At 33.7% G+C, this 22,012-nt stretch overlaps 1 protein-coding gene across 2 annotated transcripts; it reads left to right on the plus strand.

Moving 5' to 3' along the window:
- The first annotated feature begins 531 nt into the window (after positions 1–531).
- LOC126820926 (Golgi resident protein GCP60) lies at positions 532–21,522 on the plus strand. 2 transcript variants are annotated; one of them, XM_050549109.2, is made up of 9 exons: positions 532–715; positions 2,064–2,205; positions 8,117–8,257; positions 9,516–9,629; positions 10,326–10,413; positions 11,063–11,276; positions 13,470–13,600; positions 16,753–16,933; positions 17,497–21,522. In XM_050549109.2, the coding sequence occupies exons 1-9, from the start codon at positions 556–558 to the stop codon at positions 17,706–17,708; spliced, it is 1,383 nt and encodes a 460-aa protein (XP_050405066.1). In that variant the 5' UTR covers positions 532–555; the 3' UTR covers positions 17,709–21,522. The 2 variants fall into 2 exon arrangements, with proteins under 2 accessions (XP_050405066.1, XP_050405067.1); XM_050549110.2 differs by lacking the exon at positions 13,470–13,600 and adding an exon at positions 13,650–13,771.
- The last annotated feature ends 490 nt before the right edge of the window (positions 21,523–22,012 follow it).

Genomic DNA, 22,012 nt, shown 5'->3' on the forward strand with positions numbered 1-22,012 from the left:
ATATCATTTCCTAGTTAAGTCAGGTGCTTTGTGAAGACCAGTTGAACGTTTTGTGCATACACATATGAATCAAATCAATTCTTGGTTATCAAATAATACGCATGCATTAGTAATGGTAAGAGGACAGTACCAAAGACAAGGATACAATGGTTGTGCAGCTAAGGTCGTGCATACTTTTGAAAAAAGAAATCAAATGTACAAATGCCACTTTGCCTTAGGTGTATAATGATTTTACCTCACTGACATTGCCAAATGATGTCCATCATCATGGCTATTAGTATTAAAAAATTACAAAGTTCTACCATCACAAATAACTATATCAAGGCATAGAAAAAACTTATTCCATGTTGAAAAAATTTAACTGCTTATTTTATTTAATGACATACCCCGTACATCAAATTACGAAAAATGATTTTTTAATTACCAACGGTTGCCATGGTTATTATCCGATCAATAAAACTCTACTTTCGGTTTTGACCTATATAGTATAATAACCTACTTGTGAGAACGAGGCTAAATGACAGCCTCGATCATACGTGGCCGAGGGAAGCCAACATGGCTGACACAGAAACTATCGTGAACGGTGTAGAAAATCTAAATGTCACTGACGATAAAGATGCCAACTCAAATTCTAATACGATCCTAGATGAGTATTCTGCTAAATGGGGTTTTCCACTTGAAGAACTCTATAAAATCGCCTTGAAGTTTTTTAAAGGTAAATTGCTATTTTTACGCCGAAAAACATCACATTTCTGGACAGGAAGTCATAAAAAATGTTCTGAATATTTTCATGAATAAACTTCACAATTATTGATATCATGAATATGATTATAACTGTCCACGAGTAGCCTACAAGCAATACTTATAGTTCAATTAAATAATTGTTCACATCTGTCAATTTGATTTTACTAATTATAAAAGTCTCCTGACAATTTTATTGACATTTCACATTTTGATTTCGATAATTTTAAATATTTTGTTTTTACAGTCCACCTAATAGTAATCTGTTAAGCCATAGGCTTTACAATATTTCACCAATTTACCTGCATGCTCCTAATGATCTAATCGTATCAAGTACGATAGATTTATTAAGCAACCTGGGGGGGGGGGGGGATCACATGGTTAAGTGGGTAAGACACTGACTCGCTAGCCTGGAGGTCGAGTGTTCGATCCCTGCATTGGCCGAGAAAGTCCATCCAGATTTTCCGGCGTGGTTCCCCCTTGTCAGTGATGCAGGACGGAGAGTCTGACAAGGACAGCTGTCTAGTCATTCGGATGAGACAAAAAAACAAGGCCCTGTGTACACATTGGCGTGAATGTAAAAGATCCCTTGACAGTTGGAATTCGATATAAGAGTAGGCCGTAGTGCCGCTGTCCGGGCAAAATTTCCCTCATAGCACACTGTATGGTGTATGCCCGTCTTCATTAGCCCAGTTCTGAGTAAAACAGTAGGACGTTAAACCCCATTTCATTTCATTTATTTAAGCAACCGGATCAGCTACAAATGCAGTAAACTCATATTTGCAAGCCTGGAAATAAAGCACCTGTCACATTGTCACAGACATTAATAAGGCACAAATTCAGACTTTGTCATGCATGATCCCTTTGGTGCCTGTCATTTTGTCTACCAAAGATGTATCTTCTATCTGTGTTTTTATTGATATTATTAATACATGTTAGATACAAAATGTCTGGTCCTAGTTCAGTTACACCTGACATTTTGTCAGGTACAACAAATCATTATTTAAGTGTTATTTTACATGAATGCTATTGGTACTGGCACGACATATCGTTGAATCGATCTATTGCAATTCACTTTCTCACGATTCTCGCATTGATTCCTAAGGCTTTGAATCGATTACATGCCATCAGCTAGATGTTGTTCCTTGCCAGGCACTGCACATGAGGAAACCTTTCCAGGCTTGAAATTTCCAGGGAACATTATAGTTAAACACTTGTGACTTTAAAGTGGGTAAGCTCTGGTGTATTCAATGATAAGACAGGAATAGAAATTTGAGCATTTGAATTAATGGTTAATAAATATTTATCGTTTCATATTTCAGAAAAAGAAGGGAAAGCCTTACAGTTAACATATAAAGATAAACTGAAACTGGTAGCCTACACGAAACAGGTTGTGTTTGGCAAGTTTCGTAATGATACATCACCAGATGTAGGATTTTTAGATGTAGTTGGTAATGATCGAAGGTAATAACTAAATAATCTTGCATGTATTCTTCAATCTTAAACATACATTATGCAAGAGCTAAATCTGTCTATTGCAGGTCTTTCTTTAGGCTTGAAATGTTATCTAAATTATTAATTAGACATTAATTAACCTATCCAGACCATAATCAACTCTACATGGCATCGCTAGCCTGCTATCTTTAGTGGATTATGAGCCGATTTACTGCATAACTTTCCTTCACGATTTTATTGATTAAATGGATAATTAAGACTATGCTGTTTATCATACTGACTTTAGTAATGATCAAGGCTAGCCGGAAATTTCAACCGCTTAGTTCTCGGTTCATAGTGGATCAATTTGAATGAAATTTTCAGCAAATTGCCTTTACATTATCTAGTTTTTAACTATTATAGTGAGAACTGCCAACTCATTATCGAATCTCCCATAATGTATCTTTAATAAAAATTGAATTGCAATGTTTTATGATTTTTACACTACATTGTGATCTAATCTACTTGTTTATATCACAATCGCATTCTGCCAATGACAGTTCCATGTGTATGAACAAATCATACTATATATATACGTAATGTATAAACAAAAACCCATCAGGGTAGAATTATGATTTTTCCAAGATATATTACGGTTTTTCGATCAAATGTTGAGTTGAATGGGAAATAAACATAAAATTTTTACTTATAAGTTGATATTTTATAAATAGTTATTTAGATAAAGGATTAAAAATATAAAAGATAGGCTGCCAGGCAACGAAATATATACGCTTACAGCAGCTAAGTTGTCCGGGGAGTCAACAAGGGTTATCGCACATTTATTTCTTTGGTCAGAAATGAAAACATTTACAATGCACTAAAATCTGATTATGAGTAACAACTCATCTGGCTTTTAGTTCTGCCCTGTTCTAACATTTAGCATACAAAACATTTAATATCAGTTGCCATAATCATTGGAAATCGTTGAAAATTGATAGGCTTCTTAGCCTCTAGAGTGCCCACAAGATTTTTCACAGAGGACCAAGGGCCATTACTCTAGCACTCAGTAATTATCGGAAATCTTTGAAAACCAAGGCACTGAAATGTTTGCTACATGTATGGGGCGCCACATAGTCTTGTGAGAGCCCTGTATGAACATAGGAGAAGATTACTGCAACCATTAATACCACCAGTGCTACTGGTGGGACGTTCTTATCCGCATAACACTGGCTGAACACTACTTCATGGAATCGGAGATAAGTTATTTACTGTTGGTGCAGTTAAAAACTGATAAAAACATTATAAAAATATATAAAATTTGATAAAAACATCATAAAGATCTTAAAATTGCACTAGAAGAACTAGAAGCTTTCATAAAAATATAAATTTTTGACAAAAATCTGTGTACGGTCCCTTCAATAAAGTTTGATTGGTAAATTTGTTCTTGTGATGTGAACACTGGTGGTAACTTTGTGGGGGTATCTCAGCAATGGCCCAAGCTATAGTAATAAAATTTTGAATTTATATGCTTTGGATAGTGATCTTTGGATAGTAATTTAGACAATTAAAGCAAAAAATCAAGGTTTATAGACACATTTACCGTCTTGACCTCATAGTTCATGGTTATAAATAAGCTATCATTGGCCGAGATAGTTCATCATGATTTTCCAATGTGGTTTCCCCATGTCACTTGTCAGTGGTGCAGGACGGAGGGCTTGACAAGAGCAGCTGTCTAGTCATTCGGATGGGATGAAAAACCGAGGTTCTGTATACACATTGGCATGCACGTAAAAGATACCTTGGCAGATGGAATTTTATATAAGAGAAGGCCATAGTGCTGCTGTCTGGGCAAAATTTCCCTCATAGCACACTGTATGGCATATGCCCGTCTTTATTAGCCAAGTGGGAGCAGAACAGTAGGACATTGAACCAACCCCATTTCATTTCATTTCATAAATAAGTTATCCATCAGTTGATGACAGACATATATGATGTATAATATAATTGAGTTTAGTTTGCATTAGTTAGCTGTTCTGTCAGATGTATACTGAGTGCACAGGTGTATTGCTCATTGTGTATAATGTATAATACAATATGTGCAGCAGAGTATAGTTTCTGTTCTACTAGACCTACATAAAACATGTACATGTATTTAAACATTTCCATTGAATTTCGCTTCGCTTTAAAAGTTACCTTTGCTCTGTCACTTATGAGTCTTTAACACATATTATTATCATAATGTGTGATATTATCTTTACATTCAACAGTTTTCAATAAAATTAGATTTGCATTTAGAAATAGAAATATTAATCTATTTACATTTGATTTGTTTGAAAAATCCAAGTGTCGGGGAAATTCCTTTGATGTGTGAATTTATTCAGTAGGTAGATTTGTCTAGATTGAGAAAATCACACATGATACATAGATGTGATCGTTCACCCCAATTTTATATACATTTATTCATTTATGCTCTCCATTTACACCTTACTACTAGTATAAACTACAAAATGGAGTGAAGCTTGTCATCAGGTGCCCCTTAGGACATGATGTGCAAATACAATTGAAACAGTATGTTCTACTTTTTCTAAGGCTAAATAATAGTGACTAATTTTACTTTAGTTGTTTTGGGGGTTTTTTTTATTCTCTTAAAATTACGATTGTGTCATTGTTTCAATGTATCATTTTGTCAAGATTTTCATGAATAAAGTACCAGTAGAACATTTATGGGCAAGATTTTTTTTTTTTTTTATTTTTTTATTTTCAAGCAATTATTTTAAATATAAATGATAGTTGTTTTGTATGTTTTATATTCACTGTTCTTCCATTTAATGGGGGTCACGGTGGCTAAGTGGGTAAGATGCAGGCCCGCTAGCCTGGCAGTCAGGTGTTCGTTCCCTGCATTGGCCGAGAAAGTTCATCCAGATTTTCCAGCGTGGTTCCCCCTTGTCAGTGATGCAGGACGGAGGGCCTGACAAGGACAGCGGTCTAGTTGTTCTGATGGTACAAAAAACTGAGGTCCTGTGTACACATTGGCGTGCACATAAAGATCCCTTGACAGTTGGAATTTGATTTAAGGGTAGGCCGTAGTGCCGCTGTCCGGGCAAAATTTCCCTCATAGCACACTGTATGGCGTATGCCCGTCTTCATTAGCCCAGTTTGGAGCAGAACAGTAGGATGTTAAGCCCCATTTCATTTCATTTCACTTCCATTTAATTTAACAATACATTCTAAGTTAGTCAACACACTGAAATATATGGAATAAGCATTACTGGTCAATTGTTTGAATGCATGATAACTTGGACCAAAGAGCACTCAGACCAAGATAGAAGACCACTCGGACCAAGATAGAAGACCACTCGGACCAAGATAGAAGACCACTCGGACCAAGATAGAAGACCACTCGGACCACGATAGAAGACCACTCGTACCACGATAGAAGACCACTCTGGCCAGGATAGAAGACCACTCGGACCAAGATAAGAAGACCACTCAGACCAAAACACATTCTGAGACAGAAGAGCACGGAGTCAGTGAGACCAAATAGAAATAATAAGACTACTCAATCAGTCAATGTATTGTTATTTATTTACTTAGAAGCCCACTCGGACCAAATTAAACTAAAAGACCACTCAATATATTGTGATTTATTTATTATTCAATCACATATAACTTAAAATTGAAAATCGCACTCCTTTACAAAGTCATGGGCGGTTTATTATCATTTATGACATCAAGAATGACCCCATTACATTCAGAACATAGTGATCTTCTAGTCTCTATCATCCAGAAAAATATTTTACAAATATTAGTCTGGATGCGTTGTCAACATTTAAGAAAAATAGGTCATTGGCTAGATTATCCGGGTCTTTTACATTATCATAAATGTCTAAGGGAGGTAACTTGTCCTAAAACAAGATGATAACGTCCATGGAATTCATTTAAGAATGCCATTTTAAATAATCCATTTGATTGCTGCATGCCAGTTCAATATCTCTCTTCATGGGCCTATCTATGTTTTTTAAATTAATCCTAATTCGTCGTCACGATTCATGTTTGTTTATATTGATGCAAGAATTATGGGATTTATTGCGGGAAGGGGTGCAACTGTTACTTGACTTGGCCAAAGATAAACAACCACATTAAAAACCAAACTCCCGGTTAAACATGGCAATGAACTTTACGTCAAATATTGACAATGGTCCCAGACCCCCCGTACGTTGAAAACTAGGAGGTTCTGGGTGACAGAGATTATTGATCTTCAGAACTATTTCCCCATACGCACAACTAATCACTCTCCTTAAAATCAGATCACTCTCCTTAATTTCTAAATGACTTTTCTTATCGAAACTGGGAGAGTTTTTTTAGGCAAGCGATTTTTCAATTTGTTGATTAAGGGGAGCTGTTTTCAGCTGTCCTCTAAACAACAACGACTGCAATAAGATATACAGCTACATGTAGGCATTGGTTGATATCTACATATTATATGTATCACTTATATTAGTAAGTGCCGGAGGACTGTGACATGACTGTATTAAAAAAAGAGTAGTTTTAATCTGGAAAGCATTTTGGGTGCCAAAAAGTTACCACATGTAGGGTCCTTGTCCATCTCTCGACCTTTGATTCCACCTATCTCTGACAAGGTGGGAAAAATGCCTTTTTTTGAAAGCGTGGAATTATTTCATCAAAAGGTCTTGTTGGAAAGTACAATGATCCTAGAGAACAATCAAGTAAAAATTTGTTGGCCAAATAAGAGTTACTATTTAAGAAAAAGTAGAGAAAGGGAAAAGGTACAGATCCTGTGATTCCAACCTTGTTATTTTTCTACGGATAGAATGGGTGGTTTCAGACCAGTTATTTGCCCTAGAATTTGACTATCTATTTATATGATGGGTATGAATATAATCGACTTGAGGCATTTAGGCATAATAATAAGTTTACCTTTAAAATCAATAATATACTGTATACATGAACACATTTGAGCCTCAGTATAACATTGAATATATTCATTAGTGTTGTTTCACATTCAATAATAGTAATAAAGCTCATCGGATTTCACACTTTACATGTGTTCATATCAATCAAATTCACAGCCACAGCCCACCAGCCCACACTTGATTTTTGTTAATCTACTGAAGCCATGGTTGTCGACAAAGGATTTCTTGATAATTAATGATGATTAGCCTGATAGAACTATAAAAGTTTATTATTTATTATGTGATAATCACATCAAATCATATGACAAAATGGCAGAATTCTTGTATTGAAAACATGTTATATCCTGCCCCATTCCAGTATTTTTCTAAATCCAACAGGCTAGGGTTAATAAGAGCTGTCTGAATTTAGCTGTCTAGCATCTAAAGTTATCATCCAATCTGTATTACATTTAGACGCATTATTTAAGTTACTAAAACAAAGAAGTCTTTGGATTTAAGCAATTTCGAGTAATAACTTCTAGAGTTATGACCCTTGATTCACTTTGTTGAATCTTGTGAATGCTTGAACGACTAGACTTCTCACCCTAGTTTCACTTTGTTGAACCTCTTGTGAACTCTCTCACAACAAAACTTATCATCCGATCTGTATGAAATTTGCTGAACCTTGTAAGTGGACCTCAACAAAAGTCATCATCAGATATTATTAAATATATATGCATTATATAGATTAGTAAAATAAGAAGCCTATTATATTCAGCAATTTCTCTTAACACTTCTACAGTTGTGGCCCTTGTTTCACTTTATTGAACCTTATGAACACACTAAAGACGATATGAAATTGATATCAGTGTCTTGTAAATTCTCCCATTACCTACAAAACAATAAACTGTGGCAACCCTTGTTGGCTGCTAGGACTATTTAGCTATGGTGGGCGTATGTTTCATTGTCTGGCAACCTATCTTTGTTTTTACTCTTGATTGATTATATCTATTTTCTTCTCTTTACAGACAAGCATGGCAGTCATTAGGAGATATGTCGAAGGAATGTGCAATGGAAGAGTTTATCAAGTCATTAAATTCCACATGTAATTTATTTCAACCGTATGTTAAAGCTTTGAAAACAGAACAAGAAGAACAAATTAGAAAACAGTAAGTTGACAGAACATGATTCACTATGTTTACAAATTTTTGTAGGTTTGAATACATGTACAGTACATGTGCAAGATTTTATATCAAAAAATACACATGAAGAAGTCATTTCCAATTCTCAAAAATATTTTACAGAATACACATTAAACACAAGTAATTTTGTTCACAAAATTTGTACAGATCACCCACAAATCATATTGTTTTGAAAAAGATCAATTGAAGACTATAACAATCTGATTAAAATACAGATCTATATTTCATTTCCTTCTTTTTTTATACATCCTCTACTACATGAAGATCTGATCAGTTGTGGTGGGAGGTTGCGTCAGGGCAGCTTTTTACCCTATGATTTCAGACATTTGATTAACCAATCAGTGTTGATGTTTCTAGTAAGAGACCCACAGTTCCGAACATCGCACGCCAAGAACTCCTTGCAACGGACCGTTTCATTGGCTAATCCCTCACATCAACCACAACGTGGGTTATATAACAACTCTTTCAGATCCTAGTGTAGTAAAGACAAGTAAAATGAAATTTTGAACTAAAAAACGAAAAGCAATAGGATTTGTGTTTTAAACAGATTGAGAATATAACTACCCGGTAAACTCAAAGCAAATAGTTCCAGTCAGTTGAAGCCAGTTGCCCATGCTTCAACTAGCGGCAACTAGTGGCCATCAATATTAGGGATTTTACAACTGGTGTCAACTCGTTTCTATGGAAATAACATCATGTGATAAGAGACGTGACTTTATAAATAAGCAAAATGGAAGGCACCCACTTATATTATGTTGATGATGTCGACAATAATGTATTAATAGAATTGTGGCAAGACTGACCTTACCTTTGGTGTGCAGCTTCTTCTAAAGTATTCGCCACGTTGTTGATCACATGATTTCTTAAATTAACAGTCACATGTTAAGTGTAATTGCTATTAGTTTGGAGTCGACATAAGTGCTCCTAATCCATTTGCTCTCAGTTGTCCCCAGGTACTGAAATGATTGACATAATAAGCACACTTGCAACTAACTGGAACTAGTTGCAAAGTCGACATAAGCCTCCCTTTGAAGATAGTCTACAGTCAGCATTGGTCGTATGTGAATGACAACAAAGTTTGTAGTTATTAAAAGAATTTTCCATGTAGTAAATTGTTTATATTCAGCTTATAGGACAAATTTTACTACAGACATTTATTTGTTAACTTTCCATCCAACAGAGAGTTGAAAAACTCTCTAAAATGTTGAATTGTAAATTTGTATAGAAAAGAAGAAGAAGAGAAAAGATTACATGAAGAAGAAGAAAGAAAACGCCAAGAATTAGAAGATGAGGCTAAAAAACAACAACAGGTAGAAAGACAGAGACAAGTAGAACAACAGTAAGTAAACATTATTATTACCAGTAATATAATATATGTCCATTGGTAACATGCTAGAATCCACAAAGCAGTTAATATAGATGGGGATTTGGGGTTGTGGTAGATGGAATTAGATAGGATTTAACAGCAACCAAATTTGATTTATTTTAAGGCATGAAAAATAATAGAGAAGGCCCAATGTAGAGGACCTTCATGCACAGTTATTCATGAATATGTTTGAGTCTATATATACATGTTCTTCTATTGATTTGTTATCCTTCTAATCAAGTCTCGATGTTTTCTTGGAAGGTATACACATTTACAAAAGTCCTACATCAAAACACCAATAAAATTGAACATATTATAGTCCGGTCAGCCTGGAGCAACATCATATTTTCGAGCAAACGCAGAGTAACATTATATTTTAATGTAGTCAGCTTGGGTAACATCATATTTTAATGAAGTAAGCTTGGGTAACATCATATTTTCGAGCAGTCGCTGAGTGTACTGTTACATGTTTTAGAATAGTTTTTTAAGCACGGTAACATCATATTTTAGTGCAGTCAGTTTGGGTAAAATATTATTTTTACGTGTTTGGGGTGACATACATCATATTTTGGTGCGGCCAGGGGTAACATATTTTAGAGTAGTCGGGGAAGACATCATATTTTGAGAAATATCAATGGTTTAAACAGAGTAATATTATGTTTGTTACAGGATTCAGATTCGAGCAGCATTAAATCAACAAACCGAAGTACAGTTCCGTCAATATGCTGAGCAACAATATCCTGCTAATACACAAATGGTACGTACATACAAAAAAATTTTCTGGTTCTCAGTAAATCCTTTACAATAACTTTCGTCTCAATCTACAGATGAAAGCACAAATTGTTTAGTTCTATTGAAATAAATTTATACCATATGTTAGTCCCGAAATGACCTAGTTTGTGTTGAGTGGACGTTAAACCCCATTTTTCTTTTTCTCTGTTTAGTTCTTATGTGAATGCTCTTCCTTCCAAGTTCCAACTCCTATAAAGTATCATTTCAGTCATTTCTTTGTCAATGCTGAATGTAGTAACCAAGATACTTATCATCCATGAAAGAATGGATTTAATTCAGTTCAAACATATCTATAAGAGTTAATGGTAACCAGTTCCTGATAAAAATGAGGCAGTTTACGGTTGTCAAGTACATACCGTTTATATTTTTCAATTTTTGTATCAGGGTTGTTTACTTGGTGCCAGTGGTCATGTTGGTGTAGTTAATGCATCAGATTTTCACTGAATCCCTGTACATAATATTTTATGTATGCTAAAATCTGGGACAAAGCCAAGAACTAGTTTTTCGGAAAGTCGTAATTTCTGTCGAAAGTGACTGTTGTTATTAGTAAACATGTCTGAGATTATCTGTCAAATGAAAAATTGAAACTCAGTTTTGTGTCCCTTTCTTTTCAGCAAGATGAGTTAATACGACAGTTACAAGAACAACATTTTCAACAATACATGCAACAAGTTTATCAACAACAAATGTTACAACAACAACAAATACAACAACAAACAACAACTACAACAACAACCACCCATAATCAATCATTACGACAAGATCATGATAATCAGCTCAATAATGTTAATCATGTTGCTAGGTTACAAGATGGCACAGATGGAGACGGTAATTTATATATTGTTTTTCAGCTTGAGATTACTGAACTTTATATGTCATGATTTTTTTTTAAACAATATTTTTATTCAGGATATCGGAATGGAATTGGGGAACAGGCTTAGCCTATGTAAAACCCCTCTCCCTAATGTCAACATAAATTGGTTTTATCGTCATCATCATGTTTCAGAACTATTCTTTGCTTTTCTTTTAACCATTGTGTCCCTTCCCCCCCCCCCCCCCCCCGACTTTTTCTCCTAATCTGCCCTATGGAATTTTAACAAAATTTGATAACTATGTTGTGATCACCCAATATCTATAGGCAGATCACATGCTTAAACCCAATTCGATTGATTCCTTAAAAAAAGATCTTCTTCGGAATGGCTGAATAGATTTCTTTGCTATTTCGTAAGTTTGGTTCACACATTTTCAAATTTTTTTCAAAGTCTATTCGATGGATTACATAAAACCAAAACTGATACATATGTAATAAACTGAGGCTATACTATAGAGCTGGGCAATATCCCTGGAAACAGAAATTGCGATATATTTTGAAAATTTAAAACAAAATTTAATGATTTCAAACACAGATCTATTTATAGCCATGAAAACTTGTTAAAAATATTGGTCTATGTTGTTTATTAAAATTTTAAATTTGCAGTATATTAATTATGATATTTTATTTAAATTAAGAATATTTACATGAAGGAGGCACAAAAGACATTTTAAAAAAGCCTGTGTTCTTCCAGACATGCATAATTTTTATAACTACCCATACGGGTACAATTGGAATCATTGGATGCTATTCATGTATCCTTGGCAAACTCGTTTTTCTCACTCAAGCGCATGCCTTTTTGAAAATGCATTATGCAATGCAAAAATACTAAATTATACTATAAAATGTAAGTACTATGTCAAAAAGTGTTCATTGATTTATTTAGTCAAATATTTTTTTCCGAATCACGAACAGCCATGACACGTCTGACACTGAATGATAATCAGTCTACCGGAACTCTCAATATAATTGGCCTTATTTATATTTAATTCAATCTGAAAATCAATAAGTAGAAGCAGGGATACTTTTAACGGTATTGGTCGGGTGGAAAAGTGAGAGAGAGAGAGAGAAGCCATGTGACGTAAATAAGGTTCTTTATCGACATTTGCTAACTTCGTGGAATGAATACGAAGGAGTTTATAACAGTATTTGTTGCTATTTATTCATCATTAAGCAATAAAATGTCGTAAATAACATAAAAAGGAAGACATTTTTTCAATATTTATGTTAAATATCATCCGGAAAGATCAAAACCGCGATATATTGCAGTATGTTCGGTTTTTTTATATTATTCTGAAGTTGGTATTTTTGATGTTTTTTATTTCTATGACGGTTTTATATCGAAATATCACCCAGCTCTACTATATTGTGTCCGATTACTAAAACTAGGACTGTAACAAATAGAATAAGTGTACTACTTTCAACACTCATTTCAGATACTGTCATCATTTACCCGATATGTGACTTTGTTTTTAAGCCTTTAAATAGGGTTTTTGGTCAAAAGCAAAAGGAACAGAACTGGAATTTTATAGACAGACTGATGGGATATATTTAGTAGGGCTGTGGTTAAAATGTGTATTTTACAACAGGACTTCACTGTCCTGCTGGCCTGAAACTTGCACAACTGAGCATACTTTAAATGCATGAAATGGGGTTAAAGTCCTGCTTTTCTGCACCAACTTGGACTAAAGAACGACGGACATACAAATTCCGATTGTCAAGGTTTTTTTTATGTGCATGTCAACTGGACCTATGTTTTTCATTTCATCTGAATGACTTGAGGCATTTCCTTGCTAGACCCACTGACGACATAGGAAAACTGCCTTGGTAAATCGTGGGGAACTTTCTGTGCAAACACGTGGATCGAATCCGGGACGCCCGTATTAGTGAGCTATTTTAAATGCAATAGAAACTGGGGATATGTAAGAAATAAAAGTAACCAGATTAAAAAAAGCAACCTTTTTTTTTTATTTTTTCCCCAAGCCTAGACTAAATGACAATGTCAAAACACTGCTCTCCCACCCATAAGTCATTTCCAAATGAAACAGCCCAACACCACCTAGGCTATCTGTAATAATCTTTGCTTTTACAGCATAAACTTCACTTGTAAATATATATTGATGCTTGCTACCCTAACCTCACCATTTCAGCATATCGACCTTTCACCCCTGAGATCCTACCTGCGTCACTATGGACACGCCCTGAACTTAGTTCATTTAAAGAGGAGATCAGACCAATTAAAGAACAGGTGTTAAAAATCAACTGTCTTGCTACAGCCACGGTGAGTGTTTATGTCACGTTTTAATCCATGTCTCTCGTTGTGTTTGTAGATGACTTACCTCCCCTTGCCGCAGCCTCAATGTGGACGAGGAAAGAAATAAAAGAGTTGAAAGATTCGCTACGAAATGATAAAGATTCTATAATTAAAGTAGGATCAGGGGAGACTGTGACAGTGAGTATTGAATGATAGAATAGCTTAGCATATCATTGTGACTAAAAGCATGGCATTAGTTACAAAGAATTCTTAATACATAGCAATAATGATATAACTATTAAAATAAAATTTGATTTCTTTAAAATAGTTTTTTGTTTTCTTCTTTTTTTAAAAAACCTTCTCAATCTTTATAACATGATCTAATATTATAATATATATAATCAGAATAGGTAATTATTTTTTAAAAATAAGATATATAGACATAAAACTACTAGTAATAATTCACAATGATAAAGAATCATTTTGCACTTCATTTATTTACTAATAAAGACATTTTAACTGTGTGCTGCCTTATTTTCTTTTCTCACCACATTCTTGTTATATTAGAAAATTTTAAATTATAAATAATATTTCAACTTTTAAAATGAAAGCCTTTTGTATGTTTGTTACTACTGATAAATTATTCGAATAAAACATCTGGAATTTCATAGAAAATGTGGACTAGTACTTCAGATGGCAAAAAAAACAGGGTGCACCTCTGTACGCATCAGAAAGTAGAGCTTTTCTTTTATCATTGAGTCAGTGAAACTAAATGCAAGTACAGCCATAATCTTTTATTGATGTATTATCTACATACCTTCACATATGTAAAAGAATGCTTGATAGTTTGAATTTGGTGCAAAGTGTGTAGAAATACTGTCAAAATCTTCTACTTAGAATTGCACACTTGACCATATAAAAGAAAGTCTTAAAGTGACATAAATATTGTGTTTTCAAGATATTTTAAACTCCATCCCATTCCCTTGTTTATTTTCTGTCTGTTTCATTGAATTTTGTCCTGTCTTGTATTTTGTTGATAATTGTAATCACTCCAGTAACTATTTGTATAATTATTTACAGAGAGAGAGGCAGTGAATCATATTGAATCTTGTGGGGTTGGGGAGGAGGGAGTGGTTTAACACTAGGACTGCAATGATTCATTGATGAACCGCGATGTTTTAAAAATCCACGATGTACAATACAATCAGTGTCCATATCGCGATTCGTTATCCAAATAATAATTTCACAAAAATACATTAATATTCCTCTAAATGCGTAAATAAGTCCATGAGCAAAATAACTTTTTTTCTTTCAGGGAGTGTTATGACGTTTTTGACGCATGAAGTGGCTTATTATTATAGCTATTTCATCACGATGAAAATATCAGTCTGGTTAAGCAGGTCGTGCTGGAAATTAAGTTGCGTTCAAATTACACACTTGAATAATGTGGGAAAAAACATATATACTCAAAGCCATTAAAACGCAATGCCTAATTCGTGAAATATTTCTGGTAAACATTTTCTTGGGCTTTCTATCTTATGGCACATAGGTGAAACTTGTGATGGGTCTCTTTTTGTGGAGTTCTGGGTTTGAACCCAATATCAGGTCTCGGTAATGAACTTTGTTTGTGCAAACGCAACACTTGTCTTTTTTCACGATTTTAAGCAGTCCCATGTCACACATTTTGCACGTGCATTCACTGCACTCTGGATCTTTAAATACAGATCAAAATTTCAACATTTATCAATTCGGAACAGAGCTATTGGCATGCTGAATCAGTGGGCTTCACTGGTACATGTAGCCGTCGCCAGACACTTCAATGTCCATTCATCGACCATTGCTGGACTCAGACAACGCTTGCATGCCACTGGAAGAATTGCTGATCGACCCCGACCTGGAGTGCCACCTGTAACAACCGCTCTCCAGTCAGCTACTGCTACTGCCAGGAGAACTGTTGGAACACAACAACGTCAGATCAGCCCTCGAACAGTTCGAAGGCGTCTTGCTGCTCTTGGGTTACGCTGCCGTCGACCTTATCAAGTTGTTGCAGTAAATAAACTTTGAATTTGGCATTGCGTTTTTAATGGCTTTGAGTGTATATATGTCAATAATATGCAATTTGTAATAAAATTACTGTATAAGAATGGCGATTTGTACATAATGCATATGTTGATCCACACATATTTTCAATGTATGTTAATGTTTGACACTAAAAACTTCGTACTGCTATTTACTTTGCCGTTCTGTAATCTATGACTGACGTGCCAACGAGAAAGCTTTTCATTGGTTGAGATTGTTGTGGCCATACGAGCCAGCCAGCTGAAATTTTTTCATTATGAATTCACCAAATTCAGTATGGGAGTTTTTAGGATTCCACGTTAAGCATGACAGCAATGAAATCCGTTCAATTGACCGAGAAAACACCACATTTAGAGTAAAAGTAGGCCTTGAATTTTCACAGTGAAAGACTTTCAAAATCTAACAGCATTTTAAATTTATTTCCTATATCGCGATATTAATAGTATCGTAGGCTATTTAACACAGGCATTGTAGATTACATGGAATGGTTTCTATTACGAGAACTCGGCATTCAAAAAAATTCAAGTGAATTAATGAAATAACAATTACTGTATGCTAGTCCAAAAATTACGTTGTTAATGTTGTGTGAATTGTTTACTTTTTCTCCTATTGAATTTACTCATCGTCAGATTTATTACACATGATGTTTAAAATGTTTTTGAATATTTAGGAAGTGAGAAGTAACCTAGTGATTTTCTGCTTATATATTTAGGCTTGTTTTAATTATTGGGAAAAAAAATACTATTAAATTTTTTAAATGCCAATAATTAAAAGTAATTGCACTTGATCATATAGAATTTTGTATAGACATAGTTAGCATCCCAATTGTATTAAATTTAGATGCATTGTTTGTATCAGTACAGGGAATTATCAAAAATTTCAACTATGTTTGGTAGTTATGACATGTAGACTGTAGAGTTATTACAGACTTGAAATATTTTTTAATTAAAAAGGTTAGGCCTAAATATGCTTTTTGATATTTCACACAAAAATTAAAATCCTGACGAAATTTCAACAAGGTTCTGAAGATAAAGCTGTTTGTGGGATTATGTTTCATTTCCTATCTACTAAATATTTACATATAAATGCTATATTTTCAGGTTCGGGTGCCGACACATGAAGATGGTAGTTGTTTATTCTGGGAGTTTGGTACAGATTATTATGATATTGGTTTTGGTTTGTATTTTGAGTGGACGGAATCACCAAATAATAACGTTAGTGTACATGTTAGTGAATCTAGTGATGAAGAAGATGTAGACGAAGAGCAAGCACAGGGTGAAGGTCAGTAGACTTTTCATCTGAGGGCCTTACACTTTTGATTTTCAGAAGCCTTCCTGTCCAACCTCGTGGGTTTTCTCCGGGTCCTCTGGTTTCCTCCCACTGCTAAAGACCTCTACGCGCAAGCGAATGATTGAAATAAAATTGAACCATGTGTTAGTCCCGAAATGACCTAGTTTATGTCGATTGGACGTTAAACCCCATTTCTCTCTCTCTCTTCAGAAGCCTTCATAAATGTCCATGCACCTGACAGTGTTCTTCAATAAATTTTATTAAATTTGAAAAACGATGATTTCATAATATGTTAATGATATCAATAATTTATGATTGTTTCCCTGTCCTTGATGACTGGTTTCTTCATTATAAGAAGGGTTATCCATCAAATGAAAATGATACACAGATGCTAATACAAATTAAAATATCACAAATTTATAAAGTAGGCAATTATTAACCTATCATGGTCGTTTATTTAATTGAAGAGAAGAATCCTATTGATTTTCAATGTCATATGTTTCGTTGCCTGAGTTGTGTCTTGAAGGTATATTGTTTTATCTTTTTATATACAGATGCTAAAGCTGATGTAGAAAGCGGTAAAAAGCGAGATGATCGACCACCAACAGATGAAATAATACCAGTATATAGACGAGATTGTCATGAAGAAGTTTATTGTGGTAGTCACACGTATCCAGGCCGTGGTGTATATTTACTGAAGTTTGATAATTCATATTCATTATGGAGATCCAAGACTTTATATTATCGTGTCTATTATTCTAAATAATTATTTAATGTATGATGAATAGATAATATTTTTATGGGATGTTTAAATTATTGCGGGCTAAGCTTGTAATTTATATATATATATATTGTGAAAATTGTAAAAAGTCTTGTTACTGCAGAGCGTACTTGTTTACCTGGGGGTTTTCAGGGGTCGAATTATAGAAATTTAAAATTTCTTTCTAGCTCATAAACATCAAAACTATGTCAAAAGAATGAATGTTAAGAGGCATTATCTCTTTGTAAGTCTTTCACCAAATGGTACAAGATTATTTTGGATTTGTTCAGATTAGTGTATATGCAAAATTTGAGAGCAATTTACCAAGCTTTCGCTGAGATATACATGTTTTAACTATCAAATGCTTTACGGTCCTACTCACAAGGCAGAAAAATTTAGTTTCACAAATATCTCTACTGTTGTCAACTGTCAACGTAATCAGATTGCTGTCAACACATCCTTTGATATGGTCACAAAGTTGAAATTTTTATCAACAGAAGTGTGAGAAATCGTATCAAATATGGTAGTTAAATGGTTGCTTACAATAGTTAATTTTGACAGTTGATCTAAATTAAGGGCTGGACTTTTCTAAAACTTGTGTTGTGGGGACTGTTCAGTGGTTTTCAGCAACCTTACTCTTCAGTAGCTTAGTGTTTGACTTGTCAAAAATTAGGTGAGTGAAAGCTTTTTTTGAATATATTATTCAGAATTAATTACAACTGTTTTTTAGCTTAAAGTGATAATGCCTCTTTGAAGATTTTAGGGGATGGGATACGGTAACTTTTTCAAAGGTACTGTTTCCTAAAATAATTGTAAAGCAAGAGATAAATTGGAGTTAAAATTAATCATTCCGAAAGAATTTACCAATTTATATAGATGGAGATTAGAGAGAGAAATCTCGACAAATATTGTATAATAAAAGTTGTTTTTTTAAACTGATATAGAGATTTATAGAGAAAGAAAAAAGTTGAGTTGAAAAAGACACAGTGTTGAAACCTACATGTAAAATAGCTAATTACACCCAAATTGTCTGTCCTGGTTAAGATCTGGCAAAATTCTCCTCCATGTAAACATAACAATAGAACTAAAATAAGCATATGTTAATCTCAAACTGTACTTTTTACTGACAGCTGATAATGGTATAAAGCTATAACATTGGGTCTACTGACTGATAGCTAATGAAGGTATAAAAGTTATAACATGGGGTCTATTGACTGACAGCTAATCAAGGTATAAAAGTTATAACATTGGGTCTTTTTCACCGTGGGCTTAAAATTGTATTCACTAATTAAATTATGTTAAATACTTAACTTATAGAAATTATATAATGTCAGATTTATAAATATATATAATTAATACACAGTAAGACTTCATTTATAAAAAAAGGTTAATGCAAGCAAGAAATTAACAATTGGATAATGATCATTTATATAAAAACATATTGGCCTAATGAATTTCTAGTCTGATAAAAGATGATTTAACATCTGTAAGATAATTTGGTTTCCCATCATTCTTACAAATATTGTGATATTAGTCATTCTTTTCAGCTTATTTTGTGCAGAACTTCCAGCTTAATTGGTCCAATAATTACCTTGTATTGAATATCAATGAGAAAATATATTATAAATGGTGTCATTCAAGAACATGCATGTACATAGAAGTGATTTTCACATTGAGGGAGCCAAAATTGGCAAAAGTAATTTGGGTTGTGTCATGTAATTAATAACAAGATATTAAGTGTCATGAGAGACTACAGCAGGTTATAATTTGAGTTGACTGTAAGGTTTAATATTATTATTAATACTGTTATGTTTAATATGTGTTAGATGTTTAATATTAGAAATGTTGTGATCATCAAATGAACTTTGTATATTATATCTATTTCATTGTTTTAAAGCCACCACCGTGTCTTTTTATATGCCCATATAGAAATGGGGTCGTATATTGCCGTCACCCCTGTCCATCTGTCGTTCAGTCTGTCGTCCACAATTTCTTGCGAACACTCTACAGACAACATTTATCATCTGATTGTTTTAAAATTGATATATGTTGTTTACATTAGAAGCCATTTTAATTTCAAAAATTTCCATTAATTTCTTCTGGAGTTACCTGTATGGCCCTTGTTTCACTTTGTTGCACTTTGTTGCACTTTGTGAACACTCTAACAACAAAAGTAATCGATTCGATTTAGTGAAACGAAGACACCTATTGAATTTAAGCAATTTCCGTTAATAAAATCTAGAGTTATGGCCCTTGTTTCACTTTGTTGAACCTTGTGAAGGCTCGAACGACAAAAGTTATCATCCAATCTGTATGAAATTTATATGCATCATTTAAATTAGTGAAACGAAGAAGCCTATTAAATTTCAACAATTTCTGTTAATTACTTCCAGAGATAAGGACCTTGTTTCTTTTTATAGAACCTTGTAAACCCTCAAACGATGAAAATTATAATTACAACGCTATTCGACCGCTCAGACAATTTAGCTGCTGTGGGCGTATGTTTTGTTGCCTGGCAACCTGTTTTTCCATCATATTGTTCCTCATCAACTCATGTATAACTTTCAATAAGTTCACTACAGCTTTAGTTATTTGAACTTTACACTGATGCTACTGCCAAGACCCATGGATACTATTTTAAAATGCTTTCTTGACAACAGTACTAAAACAAATCATTACATATTTGTGGTTTTTGTTAGCACACTCGAATCTTGTATTTGAAATTTTCACTGTTTTATCTCGTGTTATCATTATAAGCTACCGAATGTCATTTGAAGGATATTAAATCCCCTACAAGTTACATTAATGTGAAATTTGAATCTCTCAAAGGAATATCAATCAAAATATGCTTTAATTCTGTTTATTATTTACATATAAAACTTGACAATTTTGTAACATACGACAAACATAAACAAGCCAGTATTATTCCATTGTCCTCTTTAAATTTGTAGAAATCTACCCTTGTAATTTGGTTTGTATTCTTAATTAATTTAAATAATCAATTTGAACACATGAGTAATATGAAAACTTAGATATCAATGGCTTTCAAACCAATTCTGTAAATGAAGTCCGGTTTTGTGAACTTTGATCATGCAATGTATTTTATCTCCCCTGCTTGTGTATATAATTAGTGTGTGAATACAGCCATATTTCAAAGTGAATAATTGACACTTTATCATTGTAAATTAGCTGATAGAAATAAATAATAACTAAAATGATAAAGAATACTAATTCATTTATAACTTTTTCCCAGATGCATGGAGCTTTCAGTTAAAGAAATGGAGTTATGTCCCTTACATTGGACTGGGACCTATTTAATTTAGTTAGTGAAATCGAATGCAAGCCCAAGCAGTAGTATAGTGTTATCTTATTAAATTGAATTTACACTGCCAGTGCTCATCTAATCTTTATCATATTTGATGTAATGACTTGCCAAACAACAAAATATTAGTTGGTTTATTATGGATTGATTCAAAATGGAAATGGCTAGTTTTTTTTAATGGCTAGTTATTAACCAAATTATGATGAGAAGGGAGGGATGCTTAATACATTTCTAAGAAAAACCAGCAGGTGGGTGCTTATTAGAGTAAGGTTAGTTGTTACAATGAATATGGTATATATGTCTTCAGCATTTACAGTCTTACAGTATTTCTTCCTAGATAAACTTAAATCTCCAAACATTAAAACCTCGACCATCATAATTCCCATTTAGTTAGAATTTACAGGAAAGGGGGGCAGTTTTGTTATTCATCATATCGTATTAATAGTGTGATATGTTATTGTATTGTATATATATAGTAAATATATTATATCTAAACAGTGCTGTACTTCAGTCTTTTTATATTCTCACAGAGAAGTGTGGTCATATATACATGTATTGTCATCCGTCTGTCCAACTATTTCCGATAATTACTGTCTGAGTTATGGCCTTTGATCGCTTACCAATGAAGCTTAGGTGCCATAGGAGCATATGTTTCAGAGTCTAGTAACCTATCTTATCAACCATTAATAGAACATAGCTGTATCATAAGCATGGAAAACATGTAATACATGTCTTCAGATAAAGGTACTATAACCGCTAGGTTCTTCAATAGCTAATAAGTCTGGAATTGTTCTTCAATCTTTTAATTGCTGGAACTTATATCTTACAAATTAAAATAATTAAATACATACAATGTACACTTCCAGCACAGTGGATGACCAACGTAGCTGCTACTAAGTCGGGTGACCTAATGACTTGCCTGTTGATGTATATTAGCCTTTTTATATTCTTACTATAAATGGATAAGCTCAAGTGTTGACATCAAAAT

This window comes from Patella vulgata, chromosome 5, assembly GCF_932274485.2.
Source record: "Patella vulgata chromosome 5, xgPatVulg1.2, whole genome shotgun sequence".
NCBI lineage: Eukaryota > Metazoa > Mollusca > Gastropoda > Patellidae > Patella > Patella vulgata.